Here is a 19,431-nt window from a genome sequence, read left to right as displayed (position 1 = left end):
TGCCTACTGGACGGTGGGCGACGCGGCCCAGCGTCTGTTCTGCAAGAAGCCCCTTAAATCGTATGCAAGAGAATGCTGGGAGTTGTAGTTTTCATGCTGCTGTCGTGCACCACTCTTCTTCCCTCGAAGTGATGCAAGCCGGGAGATGTAGTATAACCTAGACTCCCGCCTCGCGTGCCGCCTTTTCCTCCGACGTTTCCCAGCATGCCCTTCTCGGCCCCTTCCGCTGATTGGCTGGGGGCGGTTGCCGGCGCGTGCGCACTCGCGAGACTCGGGCCGGAGCCGCTTCCTCGCAACGCCGCCGAGCTTTTTGGAGCCGCTAAACCCGCCGGGGGAAGGAAGGAAGAGGGCTCGGCGGCTGCCGAGGAAGGCTTGCGCGGCGGGGGAAGGAGAGCCAGAGCCGGGGGAAGGACGGAAGAGCCGTCTCGCCGGGGCGGCGGTCCGGTGAGTGGGGCGGCGGGCACGTCATTCCGCCTGGGCCTGACGTCAGAGCAGCTGGGGTGACGTCAGCTGTGCGCGAGTGACGTCGTTGTGTGGCCAGAAGGAAGGGCGGTGGGCTGCTCGGCGGGGGGGGGGGGAGGGGAGAAAGCCGCCTGGGGGGAGCGGGGCGAAGGGCTGGGGAGGGGCAGAAATGGGGCGGGAGCGGCGGAGGGGGCGGAAAGGCGGGGGGCGGCACCGCGGGGAGGGGAGCCTGAGGCGGGCTCGCTCTAGAAGGGCTTGTCCGCCCCCGCCCGTTCGCAGCGCTCCCCGGGCAGCGCCGGAGCGGAAGAGGCAAGCCGCTGCGGAGGCAGCCGAAACGCGCGCCAGTGAATGAAACGACAGCAGCGTGGCCTGACGAAAACAGCCCCCTCCAGGCCTGTCGCGCAAGGGATGACATCGGCGCCGTGCGATTGAGGCGCGAGGCTGAGTGGGGTGAGGAGGCGCAGAAATCGGGGGTGAGGGGTGCGTGCGTGAGCCGCTCAGCTGCAGCGTGAGCAGAACAGAAGGCCGCCGTAGGGGTGTGTTTGCGGGGCTTGGTGGGTGAGGCGAAGAGGCGAAGAAATGGAAGCCGAGCAAGGAGGGAGGCTGGGGACTGAGGTAGTGAGTGTGGTATAAAGGGGGGGGGGTGAGAAATGGGCAGAGCGGCAAATCACAGGAGGAGCTGGACCGTGTGGTGTGTCATGCGAGTTGCTGATGTGCTAAGAGGATAGGAGATGGCATTTATTATTATGTATTTGAAGTATTTGTTGTTGCTCCTCAGCCAAAAGGTCTCCGGAAGCAGCTTACGTACGGTCAATTAGACAAGGCAGCCCCAGCCCGCAGGCTTAAAATCTAAAAAGAGGCGACACACAGGGGAAAGGGAATGGGGATGGAAGGGGGGAGAATTAATTCTTGCAGCAGGGCTGCTGAGATGGCTCCACTTCCCCATCCTCAGGTGCCTTCCCCACTTCTATCTCCCTCAGCTCAGCCTGCTGGAAGAGCTGCTGGTGGTGACAGTTGAAGGAGGGAGGCACCTTCATGTGGGAGGTCTTTCAGTAGGGCTCGTGGAATGGCCCTGCTCGTCCTTTGCTCAGGAATGGGGTTTGGCTGAGTAGGCAAACAGAAGCAAATAAGTCTTGAGAGAGCAATTGGGGGCATGGAAAAAAACAGGTAAGGAAATATTCTCGGGGGCTGCTGGGATTGGTGTGGTGTTTGGTGCACGTGTGGGAATGCAACCCATATTTCTGGCATGGAAGAGGAGGGTAAAAGAGATGAAGGAAGGGGCCATAGCTCAGCGGCAGAGCGCCTGCTTTGCATGCAGAAGTCCCAGGTTCAGTCCCCAGCTTCTGCAGGTAGGGCTAGGAATGAATCCTGCCTGGAGCTCTGGAGAGCCACTGCCAATCAGTGTTGGCAGTACTGGGCTACTTGGTATGCAGCAGATTCCTATATGAGCTATGACCCCTGAATTGGTGGGTCCCCATGTGCAGCTATAATGAGGTTAGGCTCTGTGTCTTGTCTCGTGGTAACTAAGGATGTTCTGAAACCCGTGAAAGCAAAATTTACCGCTACGCTGAGAGAAAACAAACTTGCCACAAGCGTAACTGTAATGATAGATGGTTTCCATGGCTGCACTAACTTTTATCCTTCTCCCTCTTGAGTGTGTTGTTTCCTTGCTTGGCAGTGAATAATGATTCCTACTACAAGTGCCAATCACCCTCCTTCCTTAAAGCAAAATAGTGACCCGTGCTTTTCTTTTACTAGAAACGATTGAAAGTGGCTTTGAAGGTGAGGTACAATGAAGAACCAAGATGGGGAAAGCACAGGTGCTCTCCTGCCTGCCAGCACTTCCAAAATGAGCAGCTGCCTGGGGATGGAAGATGGTGACTTGGCTGAGGCTGCTGTAGTGTCTACAGGAAACAGTGAATGTCCACACCAACCCGACATGCGCGCCTTGAAGCCTTTGGCTGATGGAAGTGTTGAGACCCCAGTGAGCAAGGAACAGAGCAAGAAAGAAGAGGGTATGTGTTATCACGGGCTCTATCACCTTGATGTGCATTCATTTTATTTGCATTCATGCCTTGCCATTTGTAATAGGCTAGGAGTCGCTTCTGAAGACTTCCACCCCCTGGCTTGGACCCTAGCACAAATGGAGACTATTTTCATATTCTACTCTTTTCTGACTCTTTGTTTTTGGTTGCTTTTTTTTAAAAAAAAGATCCCCTTTTCTCCAATGCACACATGCTCATGCACTCCAGATGCTCTCCCCTGGCTCGTGACTTTTCCCATATTAATGTTTAATACTGCTTTATGATTCTGCTTCTGCCTTCTGCAGCACTTCTGGTTGAAGAGGCTGTATCCCAGCCTGTCACCTGTGATGTCTCTGAAGAGCTGAGCAGACAACTGGAGGACATTCTGAATACATACTGCATGGATACTAACCAGGAAAGCCCCGGAGATGACAATGGGCAGAGTGAGCCCGTAGAGCTGGATGAAGCAGAGAAGTGCCGGAGCGAGTCCCCAAAGAACGGCGAGCAGGAGCAGAGTTGCCCTGAAATAAATGGAGAGAAAGAGGGCCCCAGGGGGGCCAGTGATGAGGGTGGCGAGCGTGATCAGAAACGAACCCAGGAAAAAAAGAAGGCCAAAGGGCTTGGTAGGAGGTTCCCCCTGGACAGTCCTACACTCTCCTTCCTCATTTCTCAATTATGTTCATTTATGGCCTAATCCTAAATACTCTCACTAAGTGGCAAGTGGTCACTATTACAATGGCCTGCTGGGTCTCTGATCTCTCTGCCTCGTGTGTTCTGATGCCAAATAGTCCCCCAGTGACAATTTCATATTGCGTTTTTTTCTGGCTGCTATTGGCTCAGCTTCTTTTTGTTACAGAGTTTCTGGCCTGCCTTAGCCCAGCTTGTAGAGTGCTTGAGGGAAGTGAAGAAACCTTATAATCTGAATTCCAAGGTCAATCCACATCCTGTGTGAAATTAACCCTTCTCCATATTTGTGGAGCCTTTTGGACAGTCCACTTTAGCACGTTATAAGATGGGATGTGGTGAAGCAAGTAGGAGTGCAGGAAAATCTTCCATTGAAAATGAGCAGTGTTTTCCCTGTTGCTTTGTCTCTGTTGCTGCTCTGCAGTGCATCTAAAATGGTGACCTTTTCCTGTAAAAGCATCATGTAAACTGTTCCTTGCCTGGAAAGTGCTTCCTGTTGGAGAGGAATAGGGATGTATAAGACCCAGAAGGCAGGCAGTGAGAAGGGCTAAGTGGGGTGCAAAAAGGCCATTGTCCCCCAGCAGCCATGCAAAATAATGTCACCCATCAACATCCTCACAAGGAACAGGGGGCAGATTATTTCAACAATCTGTGCTGGAGCTGCCCATGGGGCATCCCAATCCAGCCTGTGGCCTCTCCTCTGCCCCTAAACTACAGTTAGACTTTTAAAAGGCATTCACTGGTGTCAGTGGAGGCTTTTTGGAAGCCTAATTGCCAAGCGGGGTGGTTGGGTAGTGTATGTGAAAACAGAGGGGGAGTGTGTACGAAAAAGTGTGTGGGATGGCCCGGCCCACTTTAATCTCTCCTCTGGCATGCAGCCCCTGGAAGGTTCCCTGAAAGGGAATGTGGCTCTCAGGCTGAAACCCCCCACCCCCCCAGTGTACAGGTTTTCTAGATTCCTCCATTTTCAGTCTCCTGCTTTGTCCTTTGCATTCCAGGCAAGGAGATCACATTGCTGATGCAGACCCTCAATACTCTCAGCACACCTGAAGAGAAGCTGGCAGCTCTCTGCAAGAAGTACGCTGAACTGGTCAGTACCTGGCAAGGCGAGAGGAAATGAGGGGGGTGGCCATGCAGGAGGCCACTGAGGAGGGTTTCTCCTGGAAGTGAGAGCTTGTTCCATTCTCATCTACCAGGAAAATCTGATGGCCAAGGGAAGTGTGCATGCATCTCTGGGTGTGTGGTCTGGGGGGAAGTCACAACAGTTTTAAAGCCAGAAAAGTAAAACGAGCCATAACCAGTATGCCAGTTGCCAATTACCAGCCTGAACAGCAAAACTTGATATCCCTTTTGGGAGCTAATTTGGCAGGACACATCTGGAAAGTTTTTATTTCATGTGTCCAAAGTTCTCTTTCAGGGCTTGCAATCCACACAGTTGAAATATGCAGAGCTAGCCCACGATGTTTTGCTAGCCTAAATGCAGCATGATCAAGACCAGCTTCCCAGAATCCTCTGATCGCATGAGGGATCCTAGGCCACAGTCCTCAGATTGCACATGGCCACTTCATTGTCCAGCCCTATGAATTATTCCAAAATCTATAGTAGGGTAACCAAAATGTCACTAAATAGTGAGCAAGCTTACAAGTTCTCCAGAACTCTTAATCAGGTTGGATGTTAAACAAAGCAAGGTGGATATGGAAGAGAAAAGCTGGCAGAAGTAACAAGCCATGGATTCTCCATTTTGTCACAGTCTTAAAGTGAAATGTAGGAGGATGTAGCAGACAATGAGATTAGGCTCTATTAGGTATTGTGCAAGTTTCAGATTATTCTGGCAGTGCCAGGGGAAAAGAAACATAAAATGGTTGGTCCCCACGTTTTCTAAAACATAAAAATCCAGCTATTACCTAAATCTGTCTCCATCCTTGGATGAAACACATGGGTTCATTCGTGGATGGAAAACAGAAGTAGAGAGAAAGTAGACAGTATTTATATTAGCAAAATTGGAGATTAATTTTAGGTGGTGTACTAGTTCAAAAAAAGTATATAGAAACCAGATTCGGTAGTTTTACCTAGTAGTTGAAAGGAGTGTACACTCACAGAATAGACATGACTCCCTTTGCTTTTTATGTGACTTGGTGAATACTGAATTTAGCAATTCAAGAGTGGAATTTTAAACTGTAGGAAGCGGACTTCAAACCACCTACAGATGGGCCTTTATTTGTACTTTCGGAGTGGCCACTCTATTGACCACTAGAAGCTCTTCTAGAAACAGAATATACAAGGACACTTGGAAGGCCTTCCGGCCCACCAGGGTCCTCCAGATTGCCACAACCACTACTTTCCCTCAACCGCCAATCATTCGGTGGCCTCCCAGCTTTTGTGCTGTTTTCCCCATTCTTAAAGCTTGAGATGCCTCTCCGGAGGCTGAATTCCTGGCAGGAAGAGGTTTAAGCTCAAGTAGGCTGGCATTTTGGCTCCGCCCCTCTTACCTTTGGCATTGCTGCCCACCACTGGGATCCCCCCACCCCTCTGAGCTTCTCCAAAATGGAATTCAGCACTCAAGCTGAAGCAGATTAAACGCCCCTGGTGTAGGTGTAAGGGAATTTTGGCCCTCAGGGATTCCACCCAGCAGATTCTGTTCTTCCTTCATGTGGGTGTGTGTTTAGAACAGGGACTGTAGCTGAACACTGTGAAGCAGAAGGCAGGTTCTTCTGCCCAGCATCTAAGGATCCCCCTGTTCTCTCAGAGCTTAGGAAAACTCTATTTGGACCTACCTACACAACATCTCTGAAACCTCTACTGCTTCAGCATTCTGTTCCCATTTGCAGTAACTTTGGCTCGGGGAATATTGGAGTGGAGACCTTGTCTCTTAGAGCAGGTCTCCTACATCTCTTACGAGGACCAAGTGACCCTGTGTGCTGGCGTTGGCCGGGTCCCTGGCTTCGGCAGTGTGTACTGTCCCATGGGGGCACTGCGCGCTGCGCGAAGCTACTTAACACTGGGAAGAGCAGCTGCTGTTCCTAGCACTGTCCAAAGTGGCCACCCACTTTGTGTGCCTCTTGCCGTACCCATCGGAGGTAGTGAGAGGCACATAGAGGAAGACTCAGCTGGCACTGGGAAGAAGATCAGGCTAGTCTGAGGCACCTTCTCTTCCTTTGTGCGTACGCTCCAAGGTTGTTGTTCTGCTTATTTTTACTTGGAAATACTAGGAGTTCATTCTTCTTTATTAGGGTACTGCTTGCTTCAGCAACCCTTTTGGTAGAGGGTCATTTTGTTGTTCTTGTTCGGAGGTCCTTCCAGCTGCAGCTGGAACTTAGGGGGGGCCTCCCTCACCGAAGGAGACAGGGAATAGGGGATTGGCTTCATCAGCCTTGCCGTAAGAGTCTGTTGGGCAGGTCATGCCCACTAGGCTGTCCTCTGTTTCTCTAAAGAGGAGGAAGACTCACAGTGAGTCCTGCTCTTATCTGTGCAGGAAAGGCTTCCTCTAATGTTCTTCTCCCCTTCCTTCCTCTGCCTCCCCCCCCCCCCCCCCGGTGTGGAGGAGTCAGACATACCACTGCTGCAACCTGGAAGTGAAACCTTCAAGGAAAACATTTACTACTTGATTCTACTGACACTATTAAACTAGCCCCTTATTATCCTTATGTGGTTTTGATACACAGGCAGAATTTATTTAAGTCTGAAGCGGGGAATTGGATTGGCCCTGGGAGCTGGATTGCCGGCTAGTCCCAATCTGGAGGCCAGATGATGCCAGGTGGGGTTCAGTCCTAAACTTTGCCCCACGGGTGGGCAATTTGTGCCCTTCCTGATGTTTTGGCCTACAACTCCCATCATCCCTCACCATTGGCTATGCTGATTAAGGCTGGTGGAAATTGTAGGCCAGAACATCTGGAGGGGCATGCGTTGCCCACCCCCTGACATCACCCGCCTCGCATTTTTCCCTTCTCCATTCAGAGAGAGGCAGGAGAAAGGCACTTAGGCAGCGCCTGGAGAAGCAGCTCCTCGTGCCAGCTGAGCCCCTTTGCCTGCCACTCAGTGGCTCTCCTGCCTCCTCTCCCTTGTGAGGTAGTGGGACTAAGGGGAGGGGCATTGATGGAGGCTCTGCGAGCCAGCCGGGCTGGCCTAGTGGGCTGAATTTGGCCTGTGGGCCAGAGGTTCCCATCCTTGATTGAAATAAGTAAATACAAATAAACAGAGGTGGAATAGATGGGAGAGCTCCCTGTTCCTTTTGAGGACTTGAATGTCAACTTGGGAAGAAGGCTGCTACTTGGAACGTGGGTGGCCAGGCCCCTTGTGGCTTGGGAACCTAGTGGCTTGGGAACCTACCTGTCCAGAGTCCTTCGGCCTGAGCCTAGCCAAACTGAGCACTGCAATGCCTGCACTGAAGGGCTGCGTACGACAGTGCGTCCTTCCCCACCATGCTGCTGCAATACAAACTTTCTTCTCTCCCTCCTCCAGTGTCCCTGGGAACTCCTTGGTCCCGCAGCTCCTTTTGCTGCTACAGGGATCCAGTCAGCCTCATACCTGTTCTGCTCTGCTTCTCTTTGTCCTGCTAGCTGGAAGAGCACAGAAACTCTCAGAAGCAAATGAAAATCCTCCAGAAGAAGCAGACCCAGTTAGTGCAGGAGAAGGACCACCTACGGAGCGAGCACAGCAAGGCCATCTTGGCTCGCAGCAAGCTGGAGAGCCTGTGCCGGGAGCTCCAGAGGCACAACCGCACCCTCAAGGCAAGTGAGGCCCCCCTATGCCAACCTCGTCGATTGCCATTGCCTGCTTCTCCCTGCCCCTGGTCAAAGCCCAGAGGGCTCAAACTGTAATGGCCTATAGCAGCTTGTCAGAGCCTTGAATGGCTGCTGGCCCTTTGGGACATGAAGAAGGGAGGTCCAAGCCCCATGTGCAGCTGGCTTAGTCCTCCGTTCCAAGAATTACATAACAATTATGGGGCAGCTGCCAGGAATGCCTCAGGCATGGCATACTGAAGGTATTAAGCAGAGCCCCCTCCACTTCTCTTAAGAGAGCATGATGGGACTCCCAGCCTGTCACTTTGGAAACAAACCCAGAAAGGGGAGACCAGGACAGGTAGAATGAGGGAGATAATGGCATCTAAATGGAATTTGGGCAGGTGGTGTTTATTTATATACTAAATTATTTGCTACAAAGCCATCAGTGTAGTGTACAACAATTTAAACAGTAAATACTCAAAACAAGAACATTAAAAACAGTAAAACATTAAAACAACTACATAATTTAAAGGGCTAAATCAGAAAGATATGTCTTCACACCCTTTCTAAAACCCAGGAGAGTAGGGACCAGTCATAGTTCTTGGGGGGCCACATTCCTCAGTTTGGGAGTGCAACAGGAGAAAGCCCTTTTGCATGTGCCCAACAAATGGGCCTCTGCAGGCAGGCAGGCAATGGTGCGCTCAAGAGGGCCTCTCCTGCAGGTAATGGTTTTAGCACATGGGGCATAGTTAAACTATAGAATTCACTACCACAAGACGTAGTGATGGCCACCCATTTGGATGGCTTTAAACAGGGGTTAGACAAATTCACGGAGGGTGAGGCTATCCATGGCTACTAGTCCTGATGGCTGTGTGCTACCTCCAGAACCAGAGGCAGTGAGCCTATGTACACCGGTTGCTGGGGAGCACAAGCAGGAGGGTGCTGTTGCGCTCTTGTCCTCCTTGTGGGTTTCCCCCCAGTTGGCCACTGTGAGAACAGAATGCTGGGCTAGGTGGGCTCTTGGTTGTCTGATGTTCTTAACTCATTGCTATACTCTATTGAGCCAGCCCAGTGCTCTGTCTGCCCAAGTGCTGCCTGCTCTGACTGGCAGGGATCTTTCAAGGCTTCAGGCAGGGCTTTTCTCTGCCATGTGACTTGAGACCTTTGTAACTGGAGGTGCCAGGGGTTGAATTGTGTTGAGTTTCTGCTTGCAGAAGTAGCTGTTCTCCCCGCCGCACCCCCGATCTTTAGGCTCCCTTCCTCTCGTCTCTTAGGAAGAGGGTGTCCAACGTGCCCGTGAGGAAGAAGAGAAGCGGAAGGAGGTGACGTCCCACTTCCAGGTGACGCTTAACGACATCCAGCTGCAGATGGAGCAGCACAACGAGCGCAACTCCAAGCTGCGCCAGGAGAATATGGAGCTGGCTGAGAGGCTGAAGAAGCTCATTGAGCAGTACGAGCTGCGGGAGGAGGTGGGTCTCCCACCGTGGGTGGCAAAGCATTTGTGTAGGGGGACTGGCATGTGGTGTCTGTGGGGGTGGGGTGGGGGAGCTGCCCCCTCCCCCAATCTCCAGGGCCTTGATTACATAGCGGATCCATAGAACTGCAGTGGAAAGAGAAAATATGTATCTTTTTATTTCTTTATTTGTGACACTCCTATACTTAATATAATAAAGTCCCTAAACAGTTTACATATAAATATATTAAAAACACATTTAAAATACAAGTTTAAAAACAATTCCAGTTACAATAAGAGCAATACAAGGAGCAGTAAGATGGAGTGGCTGGGTTAATTTAATTACAAGCCACAGCAAGCCTGGGTGAACATTTTTTGCCTCCTGAACTGCACGGGGGCGGGTTTTCCATAAGGCAGGCGCTGCCACTGAGAAGGCCCGCCATCCTGGTGACATTCTGTTAGTTTCAAACTAACCAGCAAAGCCTCCTCTGACGATCTTAAAGGTCGGCTGGGTGTACATATAAGGGAAGGCGGTCTGCCAGATACGCTGGTCGCAAGTCGTTTAGGGCTTTGTATGACAATGCCGCGACCTCGAATGTGGCTCAGTAGCTAATAGACAGCCTGTGCGGTTCTTTTAACAGCTGTTGTGTGAGCATAGCTTGGTGTCCCGGTGAGCACCCTGGCTGCTGTGTTCTGCAGTAGCTGCAGCTTCTGAACCAGGCACTAGGGCAGCCCCACATCAGAACGTAAGAGCTGTGCTGGATCAGACTAAAGACCCATCTAGTTCAGCATTCTGTTCCCCATTCTGAAAGATTAAAATGCCTCTCCCGAGGCTTAGTGATGGGCAATAAGAGCTTTAAGCTGCAATGTGCTGGTGTTTTTTGTAGTTTTGGCTCCACCCCTTTTACCTTCAGCCCTCCCACCACTGGAAGTTGGCCCCCAAGAGCGTGTCCGAAATTAAATTTAGCCCTTGGGCTGAAAGTGGCTCCCCACCCCTACAGGAGACAGGGCTGAGCTCTGTGGTCTCACTTGGTATAAGACAGTTTTGTACGTTCAGAGTAGCCAATATTTCAGTTACAGCCCCCGGGGAAGGAAATTTCTTTCCAAAACGCATTGGAGCCCATAATAAAAATTTTTTTCCAGACATCTGAGAATATCTTCTCTCCTGTTTTGTCATATTAGTGCCCTCCCCTCTTGCTGTTTCCTCCAAAGTAGGCAATAGCCTGTTCGCGTCCTAAGAAACGGTGTTGTGTGTGTCTGTGTTTGCATGCTGGCATTACACTGCTTTATGCATTCCCAGTTATTAACACTTTCCCATTCTGGAAAAGATCACAGTTTCTTTCTAGTGTGGCAGAGACAACCTTCCCATGAGCAGTGCTTCCCTATGGAACATCACTTGGTGAAAATAGCTTGCTACCTCTGTTTGGGGTAGTGCTTGTAACTTCAGAATTTAGCTTTAGCCAGCAATGGCTGCTGTTGACTGGCAGCTTGTGTGTTTCTGTTGACAGCACATCGACAAGGTCTTTAAACACAAGGACTTGCAGCAGCAGCTGGTGGATGCCAAACTCCAGCAGGCCCAAGAGATGCTGAAGGAGGCTGAGGAGAGGCACCAGCGAGAGAAGGACTTTGTGAGTCTTGGTTACAGGGAGCCCAAGTCTGGCTGCCTCAGCTAAGAGCAGGACACAGGTGTGGCAGATCTGCAGAATCATTGCTCACTTTCTGAAGATACCTGATACTTTTCAGTATGGATTTGGAAATCAGTAGAATCATAGGGTTGGAAGGGGCCTACAAGACCATTAAGTCCAACCCTCTTCTCGATGCAGGAAGCCTGATTCCCAGGCAGAATCCCATCGAAGTGCTAACCAGGGCTGAACCTGCTTAGCTTCTGAGATCAGGCACATCCTGCCACCAGTCTCCTTTTGTGCCTCATTAGGGGGGAGGAGGGGGAAGAGCTGGCACATTTCCAGGTGGGAAAGGTTCATGAGCCACCATTTTATGTATTTATTACATTTCTGTCCTGCCTCTTCTCCAGGGAGCCCAAGGCAACTTACACGATCCTCCTCCTCTCCATTTTATCCTCACAACAACCCTCTGATGTAGGTCAGGCTGCAAGTCAGTGACTGTCCCAAAGTCACGTACCGAACTTCATGGCAAAAGTGGGGACTTAAACCTGGGTCTCCTCAGTGCCTGTGCAACACTAGCCCCTACACCACACTCACTCTTGGTGACGAGGTGGTTGTTGGATCCATGTTCGTTAAACTCAAACCACAGCCATTGTCTGCAGCAGCTCTCAGGGTCTGTAAAAATGGTGATGGTGATGATAAACAATTATGTGGCCGCCAGTTGTAGAGATTGTTATCCTTGTGATAATCTGGCCTTGTCTATATCACCTCTCATAGGTGGAGAGTTGAGTCCAATCTAGGAAGGCCTTTCTGGCCCTTCTAAAGCAGGGGTGAGGAACCTGTGGCTTTCCAGATTATGCTGGACTACAACTCTGACTATTGGCCATGTTGGCTGGAGCTGATGGGAGTTGGAGTTCGCCGACATCTGGAGGGCCACATGTTTCCCACCCTTGTTCTAGAAACGGTTGGTATTTTCTGCAGCTAAGTTGGATCAGGCTTTGCTTGGCTCTTTGATTATCTGCTGAATATTGTGGGCTGGAGGAAGATTCCATTCTGCCCAGCACTATTCTGTCCCCTCCCAGCCCCTGTGGGTATGTTCAGCTAATTTCTCTTTCCTTCCCCTCTGTTCCTTCCCATGCAAAGCTGCTGAAAGAAGCTGTGGAGTCCCAGAGAATGTGTGAGTTGATGAAGCAACAGGAGGCACATCTCAAGCAGCAGGTGTGGTGGCATGCGGCGCTCTTCTCTGCTGTGGTTCATTTTTTCTAGCCAAAAAGATAAAATCCACTTCCCTAGAAAAGGAGATAAGCCTTTTTTGCAGCCTGATAGCAGGATCAGTTGACAGAGGCGCGTAGCTTAAGGGAACAGTTGTCCTCTCCAAACCTAGTTTGGGGTGATGGACAAGCTCACATTTCAAATCAATTTCTTTTTTACATTTCAAGTCTGCCCAATAACTAATGTTATCTGGCGGATTACAAACAATATCAAGTAAGATTAAGGAAAACTCATTAAAATTGATGCACAGGTGATACCTCACTCTGGTGAGAATGAGTTACATCAACAAATATATATCCCAAAAATGCCGGATGGGACGTGAAAACGCTGGTATGTACTTCCATATGTGGTGTACGTGGCCCACAATCAGTTCTGAAAAAAAGTATTTAAAGAGGCAGAAGAAATCATGAATCAGAAAATCAAATTCTCTTCAGCATTAGGTTTATTATCTGTATTTGATAGAGCAAACAAAAATTTAAGGCATAAAGAGTGTTTGACATTCATATGGGTAGCAGCATTAAGTGTAGCATCCTCCTGGAAAAATAGAAATAACAAGCTCACTTTCAATATGGAAAAATAAACTTTGGTGTATTGCTTTAATGGGGAAATTAACATACAAGGTTAGATGAGAAAGGTGGAAAATATAAAAACAGTTTTTATGAAAATTGGGAAGCTTTTATACATTTGCAAATATTAAAGATAATGGGGAGTTCTCACTTCACGCTAAGCCCACCCTGAAGATAAGCTACCTTGGGTTGGTTGTTTGATCAGTAACCCATGTTATTCCCTACAGATGATAGGGCACACTGCGGCTTGCCATGGGTTGCTTCCTCCTTAGTCCTCCCACCTGCTCCCAACCTGTGTCCCAGCTGCCTTTGCAGCAGAAATCCTTGTTTCCTTGTTCTTGACATCAGCAACCGTTCTGCAGTTAGTCTGCTGGGGTTGCTGGCTCATGAAGGAACCCCCCCCTCCCCAATCAGATCAAGCAAATGCGTAGAATTTGCTGAGTCCTTATGAACGCAGGATGGCAAAAAAATTATTCTGGGTCTTGCTTGACTGTGCAGGAGCACAAGACCGCCTGTTGCCTAGTACTGATATCCCCTTCTTGTCAATGTCCCTGTCAATTTCATCATCCAGTTCCTGCTTGCCTTGCTAACAAACACCTTCCTTTTTTTTTTTTAAAGGCTACTTCTGGTATGGAAGTAATTACACCCACCCCAAAAGCAACTTCTCCTGCAGCTGCTTTTGCTTCTCCCCCCCCCCGCCTGCCCGCCCCCCCGCCTGCCTGCCCCATGCTTGTTACTTCCCTCCACTGGGCTCTGTTGCTAGCTGTCAGAGATACATATGGGTTACAGAGCAGGGAACATGCGCAAATTTCAAAGCAGAGCAGGAAGTGAGGTGGATCAGTAAAGATACACAAATTTCAGGACAGACATGTTAGGTGGATTGGTAAATATATGCAGATTTCAAGGCAGAGCAGTGAGAGCTAGAGCAGTAAAACGGAGGGGAAAGTTATGCAAATTTCATAGTGGACTTTCAAATGTGTGTACTTGTGCAAGACCAGAAAAAAGGTTGCAAATACATTCAGGAAACTTTGGTGTCCTTTCTTCTCAATTTTAAGGGCAGGGGGCACTGACAAGGGGTGAGGGAGGATGGCAGCAGCACTAGAGATCCTGGGGAGCAGCAGGTGTTTTTGTTGCTCTTGCCGGGTGGCTGTCTAGCTGTTCCTGACAACCCACAATGATGTCGTCCTACCAAGTTCAGACATCACACCAAGCCACCCTGAACAACCCAACAACAAGCCATGGGTTCTCAGGGTGGCTTGTTCGTGAAAAACAACCCACAATTTAAAAAAACGCTTCGGGTTTGGATGTCACAACAAACTACCTTGAAGCAACCCATGCTGACAACCTGCCATGGCTTTATCGTGTTGTGCGAACCAGGTCATTATAGAACCTCCATACTCGCATGGGTCATGTTGGAAAGATGTCTTGGGATTAATGGAAAAGCATAATTTATTACAGTTTACACATAAAGGCAAAAAGATATTTCACTCTTGTTCAAACATTGAATCCCTTACTTAAATGTAAAATGGTATCGATTATATGAGTGCAGTTTACCAAGTGATTGTTTATTGTTATTGGGTTATATGTTTGTAATGAAATAATATGTGCTGTATCAATTGTATAAGAAAATCAGTAAAAAATATATTTTAAAAAACGAAGATCTAATTTGGGGTGAATAGTTGTTAGTTGCTTCAGGTGGTTAGTTTGATTTTGTAGCCAGGTACAGGGCAGACCCACATAGGAGTGGTGGGGGTAGTGTAAGAGGTGACAGTGCTTTCAGTAAAAGTTGCCTGAAGTGCAAGAAAAAACAACCTCCCCTTTCTTCCACCCAACCTTGACCAGTGATGTGCTAAAGAAACGTGTCAACACTGTTTCCCCCCTTTTCTCCTCCTTTTTTTCAGCTAGCTCTTTATACAGAGAAGTTTGAAGAGTTTCAGAACACACTTTCCAAAAGTAGCGAAGTGTTCACCACCTTCAAGCAAGAAATGGAGAAGGTATGGTGTGCTAATACAGCCTTCTGCCAGGGCAGGAACTGCTGCTCACACGCTGGAGGGTGGGAGGCTTTTACTCCTGTCTGTTAGTGCTGCAGCTTCAAGAAACCATCTCTCCCATCAGGAATGGGGAACCTCTGACCTATGGGCCAGGTGCAGCCCCTGGGAGTTCCTCATCCAGCCCGCAAGCCCCTTCTGCTGGTATAAGAGGGTATTTAGAGGCATTTAAACTTTAAGTGCCCTACATAGAATTGAGCTGTGCTTTACATCCATGGCAGCTGTTACACTGGGGCTTACTCCTCAGTAGACATGCATAGAATTGAGCCATGTTTTGTATGCTTGATGGGAAAATGACCAAATTGGTAAGAATTGCATCTGGCCCTGCCCACTTTGCAACATGACTCTTTCCTTTTTTTAACCGTTGTTGCTGCAGATTGAAGTTAGACTTTCTTTATGCAGAGGCATTTTCCCCCCACCCCCAGCAAAACCCCCATTTTTTAAAAAGGTATTCTCCCCCAGTGCATGTACATTCCCCAGCATGGCAGAAGAAATGACTTGACACTACAAGCCGCAGGACCAACTCCAAGTACAAACTTCTTAATCCCACTCAGCTGTGTTTGTCTTTGTGAGTGATCACATTGTGCAGCCCTGGTCTTAATAAATATCTTGCACCACCAGATCTTGACTAGCTCAGTCTAAGGAGCACATGGTCACACATCTTTAAAAGTGCCTCAGTAAATGGCTGGCTTACACTTTTTTCTCGTTCCTGTTTGCAATTCTATAGATGACGAAGAAGATTAAGAAGCTGGAGAAAGAAACTACAATGTACAGGTCCCGCTGGGAAAGCAGCAACAAGGCCCTTTTGGAAATGGCAGAAGAGGTAACGGGCCCCCTCTTCTCTAGGGAAATAAGGCCATCAGGGAGGCGTGCATAGCCAGACACGGGCCAGAAATTCCACCCTTTCACATCGGAGTCTTGTGCAAACGCTACACGTTTTCCAATGATGGGTTGAAACTTTTTTCTTTTCTTAAATGAAACTAAGCCTCAGTATTCTAAATAGAATCTAGTTTCTAGGACACTGTGGAAGATTGCACTAGTAATTTCTGTTATTTTTGCATTTGCCTTTTCCCCCCAATTCAGATCTTGAAGAACAGACACTAATAAATATTGCCTGATCCAGAACATTTGTGATTTTGAAGGAAAGCTTAGAAATGCTGAACAACCTTCTGTTGAAGTCTCCAACTCGAGCTGTTTTTTGCTTGTTTTCTTGTTTTTGTATTGTGAGGGTTTTCTCAGTCTTGAGAAGCACTATTCCCCTTCTTCCCACCCACCCCATACCATTCCTTGACAAACATTGGCATTTTAGCAAAATCCGAAACCCTGACTATCAGAATAAAACTCTACTAATGTGTGGCTTTCCTAGTTTTTGCTTGTCATTGCAAAACTAGGATTCCTTCATGAAGGCTTTAGGTTTTTGTTGTTGCTGTCAGCCTAGCTCTCAGTCCTTGCCTCACAGTTAGTCACTGGCCAGTTGATGGGAAAACAGCCCAGAAATACTTTTGCTCTTCATAGCTGGCTGGGACTAGAAGCTCCAGACCAATCTGGCTGCTAAAAGACATAGGGGCAGGGAGAGTAGAGAAAAATAGACCCTGCTGCCAATGTACAGCCCTGCAGTTTCTGTTTCTCTCCCCAGGCCCATAGGGATGTTAGGCCAGGCTGTTGTGAGGAGGCCAATCACATGGGGGAGGGGCATAGCTGATAGTCAATTTGTTTGGGGGCCTCTAAGCTGCTAATTGCCAATGATGAACGTGTCATTTTCCTGCAAATAAATGAACAGTTTCCGTTACGTTAAGGAATGTCTTGTTGAATTCCTTCAAGTAACTTCCTTTTGGTTTACTTTTCTTGATCTACTGTCGAAAGCAGGCAGAAGCTAGCCCTGAAATTATTTTTATCATTATTCCATTGCAGAAAACCCTCCGGGACAAAGAACTAGAAGGGCTCCAGGTGAAAATCCAACGCCTTGAGAAGCTCTGCCGGGCCCTGCAGACTGAGCGCAATGACCTAAATAAAAAGGTGCAAGACCTGTGCTCCCTTGCACCTCCAGCTGCTGGCATGGATGCCCAGCAATCTCCACAGGACCCATCCCAAGGTAGCTTGGATGAGCTAGCACCACAGGGCACCATGGAGGGAGATTGTCTTACTCTGGCACAGGCCGTCTGCATCACAAGACCTGCTGAGAGGCTTGGGGAACCGAGCATAGGAGTGCCACCCCAGAATGAGATTGAGGAAGCTGCTCACTCGGCCGAGTAAAGGTGGAGGAAGGGAGGGTGGCTGGCTAGCAGACCTCTCCAGAGACTGATCCATTCCCCTTTCTGGGCCCAGGCTCAGTCCTCCTGGGCTTTAAGGTTTTCCAGTTAAAGTTTTTGACAATACTGAAAGCTTTTTCTTTCCTCCTTTTTTGCTTTTAAAAAAATCTTATCTCTATATATTATATGACATGATGTTGTACATCCACTTTTTATAGATATATCTATAAACTAGAGCGATCCACTTCTCCATGTGTTGTGTGAACATCTAAGGGTGTGGCAGTTTCACCAAAAGACTTTCTGTAAGATGGGCCTGGGGAAAACATGCCACCCCAGCCCTCCCTCTCCTCCATTCCACATTAGTAGCGTCCATCTGGCTGCTACAGCGCATTGTGGGCACTATGCTATGAATGCAAATTTAAACAAGAAGTTGACATCTGCGGGGCTTTGAGGAATTGTTTCTTCTCTCGTTCCTAAATTTTTTTTAGGACAACTGCACCCAGTGGTTTAAAACCAGTACAGGAGACTCAAGAGTTTGCTGTGCCCTAGGTTATTTTAGCATGTAGATTTTTTTTTTTCTTTCCAGAAAGAGGACAATAAAGTGGATGTGTTTTTGTTTCGTGGGAACAAAAGACTGAGGCTGCAAGCCCTGATGGTTTGTGGAGAGGGGATGTCCTCTCCAGGACTTTGCTACTTCCAGAAACTATGTCTCAATAGCCTTATGACTTCACAGTTGCCTCTATGCTTATATGCACACACACACACAAGTGTATGTATTAAAGATTTAACCCAAAGTTTTTACTTCCTTAAGTGTTTTGCACATGTTGCGCATCCATGTAAGTGTTTGCGCATGGTGAGTCCTCAGAGGGGTGTGTGCGTGTGTGTGAATACTCCAGTGTATTATACTCCTCTCTGTGAGACCTTGGTACTAAGTCAGTCACAGGCCTAGAGGTTGAGGGAGACAAAACCTAACCTGCCATTCCAGACCATTTTGGGCAGCGAGCACAGGAGCTAGAACCAAACTCGACACAGATCAGCTACTGCCTGGAGCTTGTCAGCAGTGGCTGAGTTCCATTGCATTATCTTAATACGTACTTTTGGTAGGCCATCTGCTCTACAGAGCCCTGTGGCAGTGACAAGGAGGTGTCCTATTTAGTCTTCAATAATGCTTTTGTTAGTTTGGGCTGTTCTCTGTCTGGGGACTAACTTATGTTCATGATTTTAATTTGTGCTGCTTCCTGATTTTAAAACCAATTGCAAACTTCCTTGTGTTTTAGTAGCTGCCTCTTTGCTTTTAAAACTTCACTTCTCTATGGGGCCATTTTTAGCACTGATCATAATTCCTGTCTTGTTTGAGCTGCCTCCTCTCTAGGTAGGTGTCACATCATGAGCTGTTCAGAGATGATGCTTGGGAACAGCCAAGGGGAGGCAACTTTGCAATCTGCCTGTGTTAAAGGAAGCCAGACTTTAGGAAACAGGATTTGCCATGCATTTTGTGCAACCTAACTTCACACTCATCCGTCTCTCCATTTCTTGTGGAGTTCGTTTTGTTTCCCTGGTCCCCTTGCCTGGAGGTTGCTGCTGCATCCAAGCGCCATCCACCAGGGCATTTCTGGAACCTGGTAAACAGCAGGTGAATGTAAATGGGGACCACAGCTTTGCTCTTGGATGATGATGTTTTTAAGCTGAGGCAACCACCTCTATCCAGATTTTTCACTTGGCTTCTGCTGTTTCAAGAAAACCTTCCAACTTTTTTTAATGCTGTGGTACAAATACACTATATCCAGATTTGTTGTATGTATCTTTGTATTCAACAGAAATGAACATAAACTTGCTGACAGCATGTCTGCGCTTCTTTCTTCTCCACCATTTTGGACAGTGAGGCAGGCTGTTGAGCTTTGCGCAACAACCATTTCCAGAGTTGGTCCTAATTAGGCAAACTATCATTTTGACCCTTTTCAAAGGGATGGGACTGTGTTTGCATCATTTCCTGTGCACTGTAAGCTGTGCAAGTCAGGCTGGGAAATTGTTTCATTTGCTTAGTTCAAATTTGTTAGGGTCCAGAAGGAACATTGATGTGCAAATTAGGGAATGTCAGAATTCTTAAGCATCAGTATCAAATGTTTAGACCCCAGTACAAGAAGGATCTTAAGATTTTTCTATCCTAGTATTGGACTTGGGTCCAAACTGATGTCTTACTATAATATAAATGTAGCTATACATATACTTCTGTTTTCATATAAACAGACTTATCTATATTCTAGGAGTCACAGCCCTCCACACCAAACTGCTTTGATCTTTCCCCACCTTTGAGTTTCGAAGTGGTTTAG

At 48.2% G+C, this 19,431-nt stretch overlaps 1 protein-coding gene across 3 annotated transcripts; it reads left to right on the top strand.

The window, feature by feature from the left end:
* The first annotated feature begins 273 nt into the window (after nt 1–273).
* Nucleotides 274–17,895, top strand: TXLNA (taxilin alpha). Of its 3 annotated transcripts, none has more exons than XM_084816081.1 (11): nt 274–444; nt 2,221–2,477; nt 2,792–3,109; nt 4,169–4,260; nt 7,727–7,897; nt 9,166–9,360; nt 10,853–10,972; nt 12,110–12,184; nt 14,706–14,798; nt 15,580–15,675; nt 16,764–17,895. In XM_084816081.1, the coding sequence occupies exons 2-11, from the start codon at nt 2,255–2,257 to the stop codon at nt 17,103–17,105; spliced, it is 1,725 nt and encodes a 574-aa protein (XP_084672207.1). In that variant the 5' UTR covers nt 274–444; nt 2,221–2,254; the 3' UTR covers nt 17,106–17,895. The 3 variants fall into 3 exon arrangements, with proteins under 3 accessions (XP_084672207.1, XP_084672208.1, XP_084672209.1); XM_084816082.1 differs by lacking the exon at nt 274–444 and adding an exon at nt 760–912; XM_084816083.1 differs by lacking the exon at nt 274–444 and adding an exon at nt 1,443–1,629.
* Nucleotides 17,896–19,431: the final 1,536 nt, after the last annotated feature.

This window comes from Heloderma suspectum, chromosome 10 (assembly GCF_057233095.1).
Source record: "Heloderma suspectum isolate Gila_16-S chromosome 10, 16-S_ref, whole genome shotgun sequence".
Lineage (NCBI taxonomy): Eukaryota > Metazoa > Chordata > Lepidosauria > Squamata > Helodermatidae > Heloderma > Heloderma suspectum.
The sequence above is the reverse complement of the archived record's forward strand: the minus strand, read 5'-3'. Positions and strand labels throughout refer to the sequence as shown.

Excerpts from the sequence above, each read along its gene's own strand:
- TXLNA (XM_084816081.1), top strand. The coding sequence starts at position 2,255 with ATGAAGAACCAAGATGGGGAAAGCACAGGTGCTCTCCTGCCTGCCAGC. Across the intron at positions 2,478-2,791 it reads ACAGAGCAAGAAAGAAGAGG|CACTTCTGGTTGAAGAGGCT; the intron begins GTATGTGTTATC and ends TGCCTTCTGCAG. Across the intron at positions 3,110-4,168 it reads AAAGAAGGCCAAAGGGCTTG|GCAAGGAGATCACATTGCTG; the intron begins GTAGGAGGTTCC and ends TTTGCATTCCAG.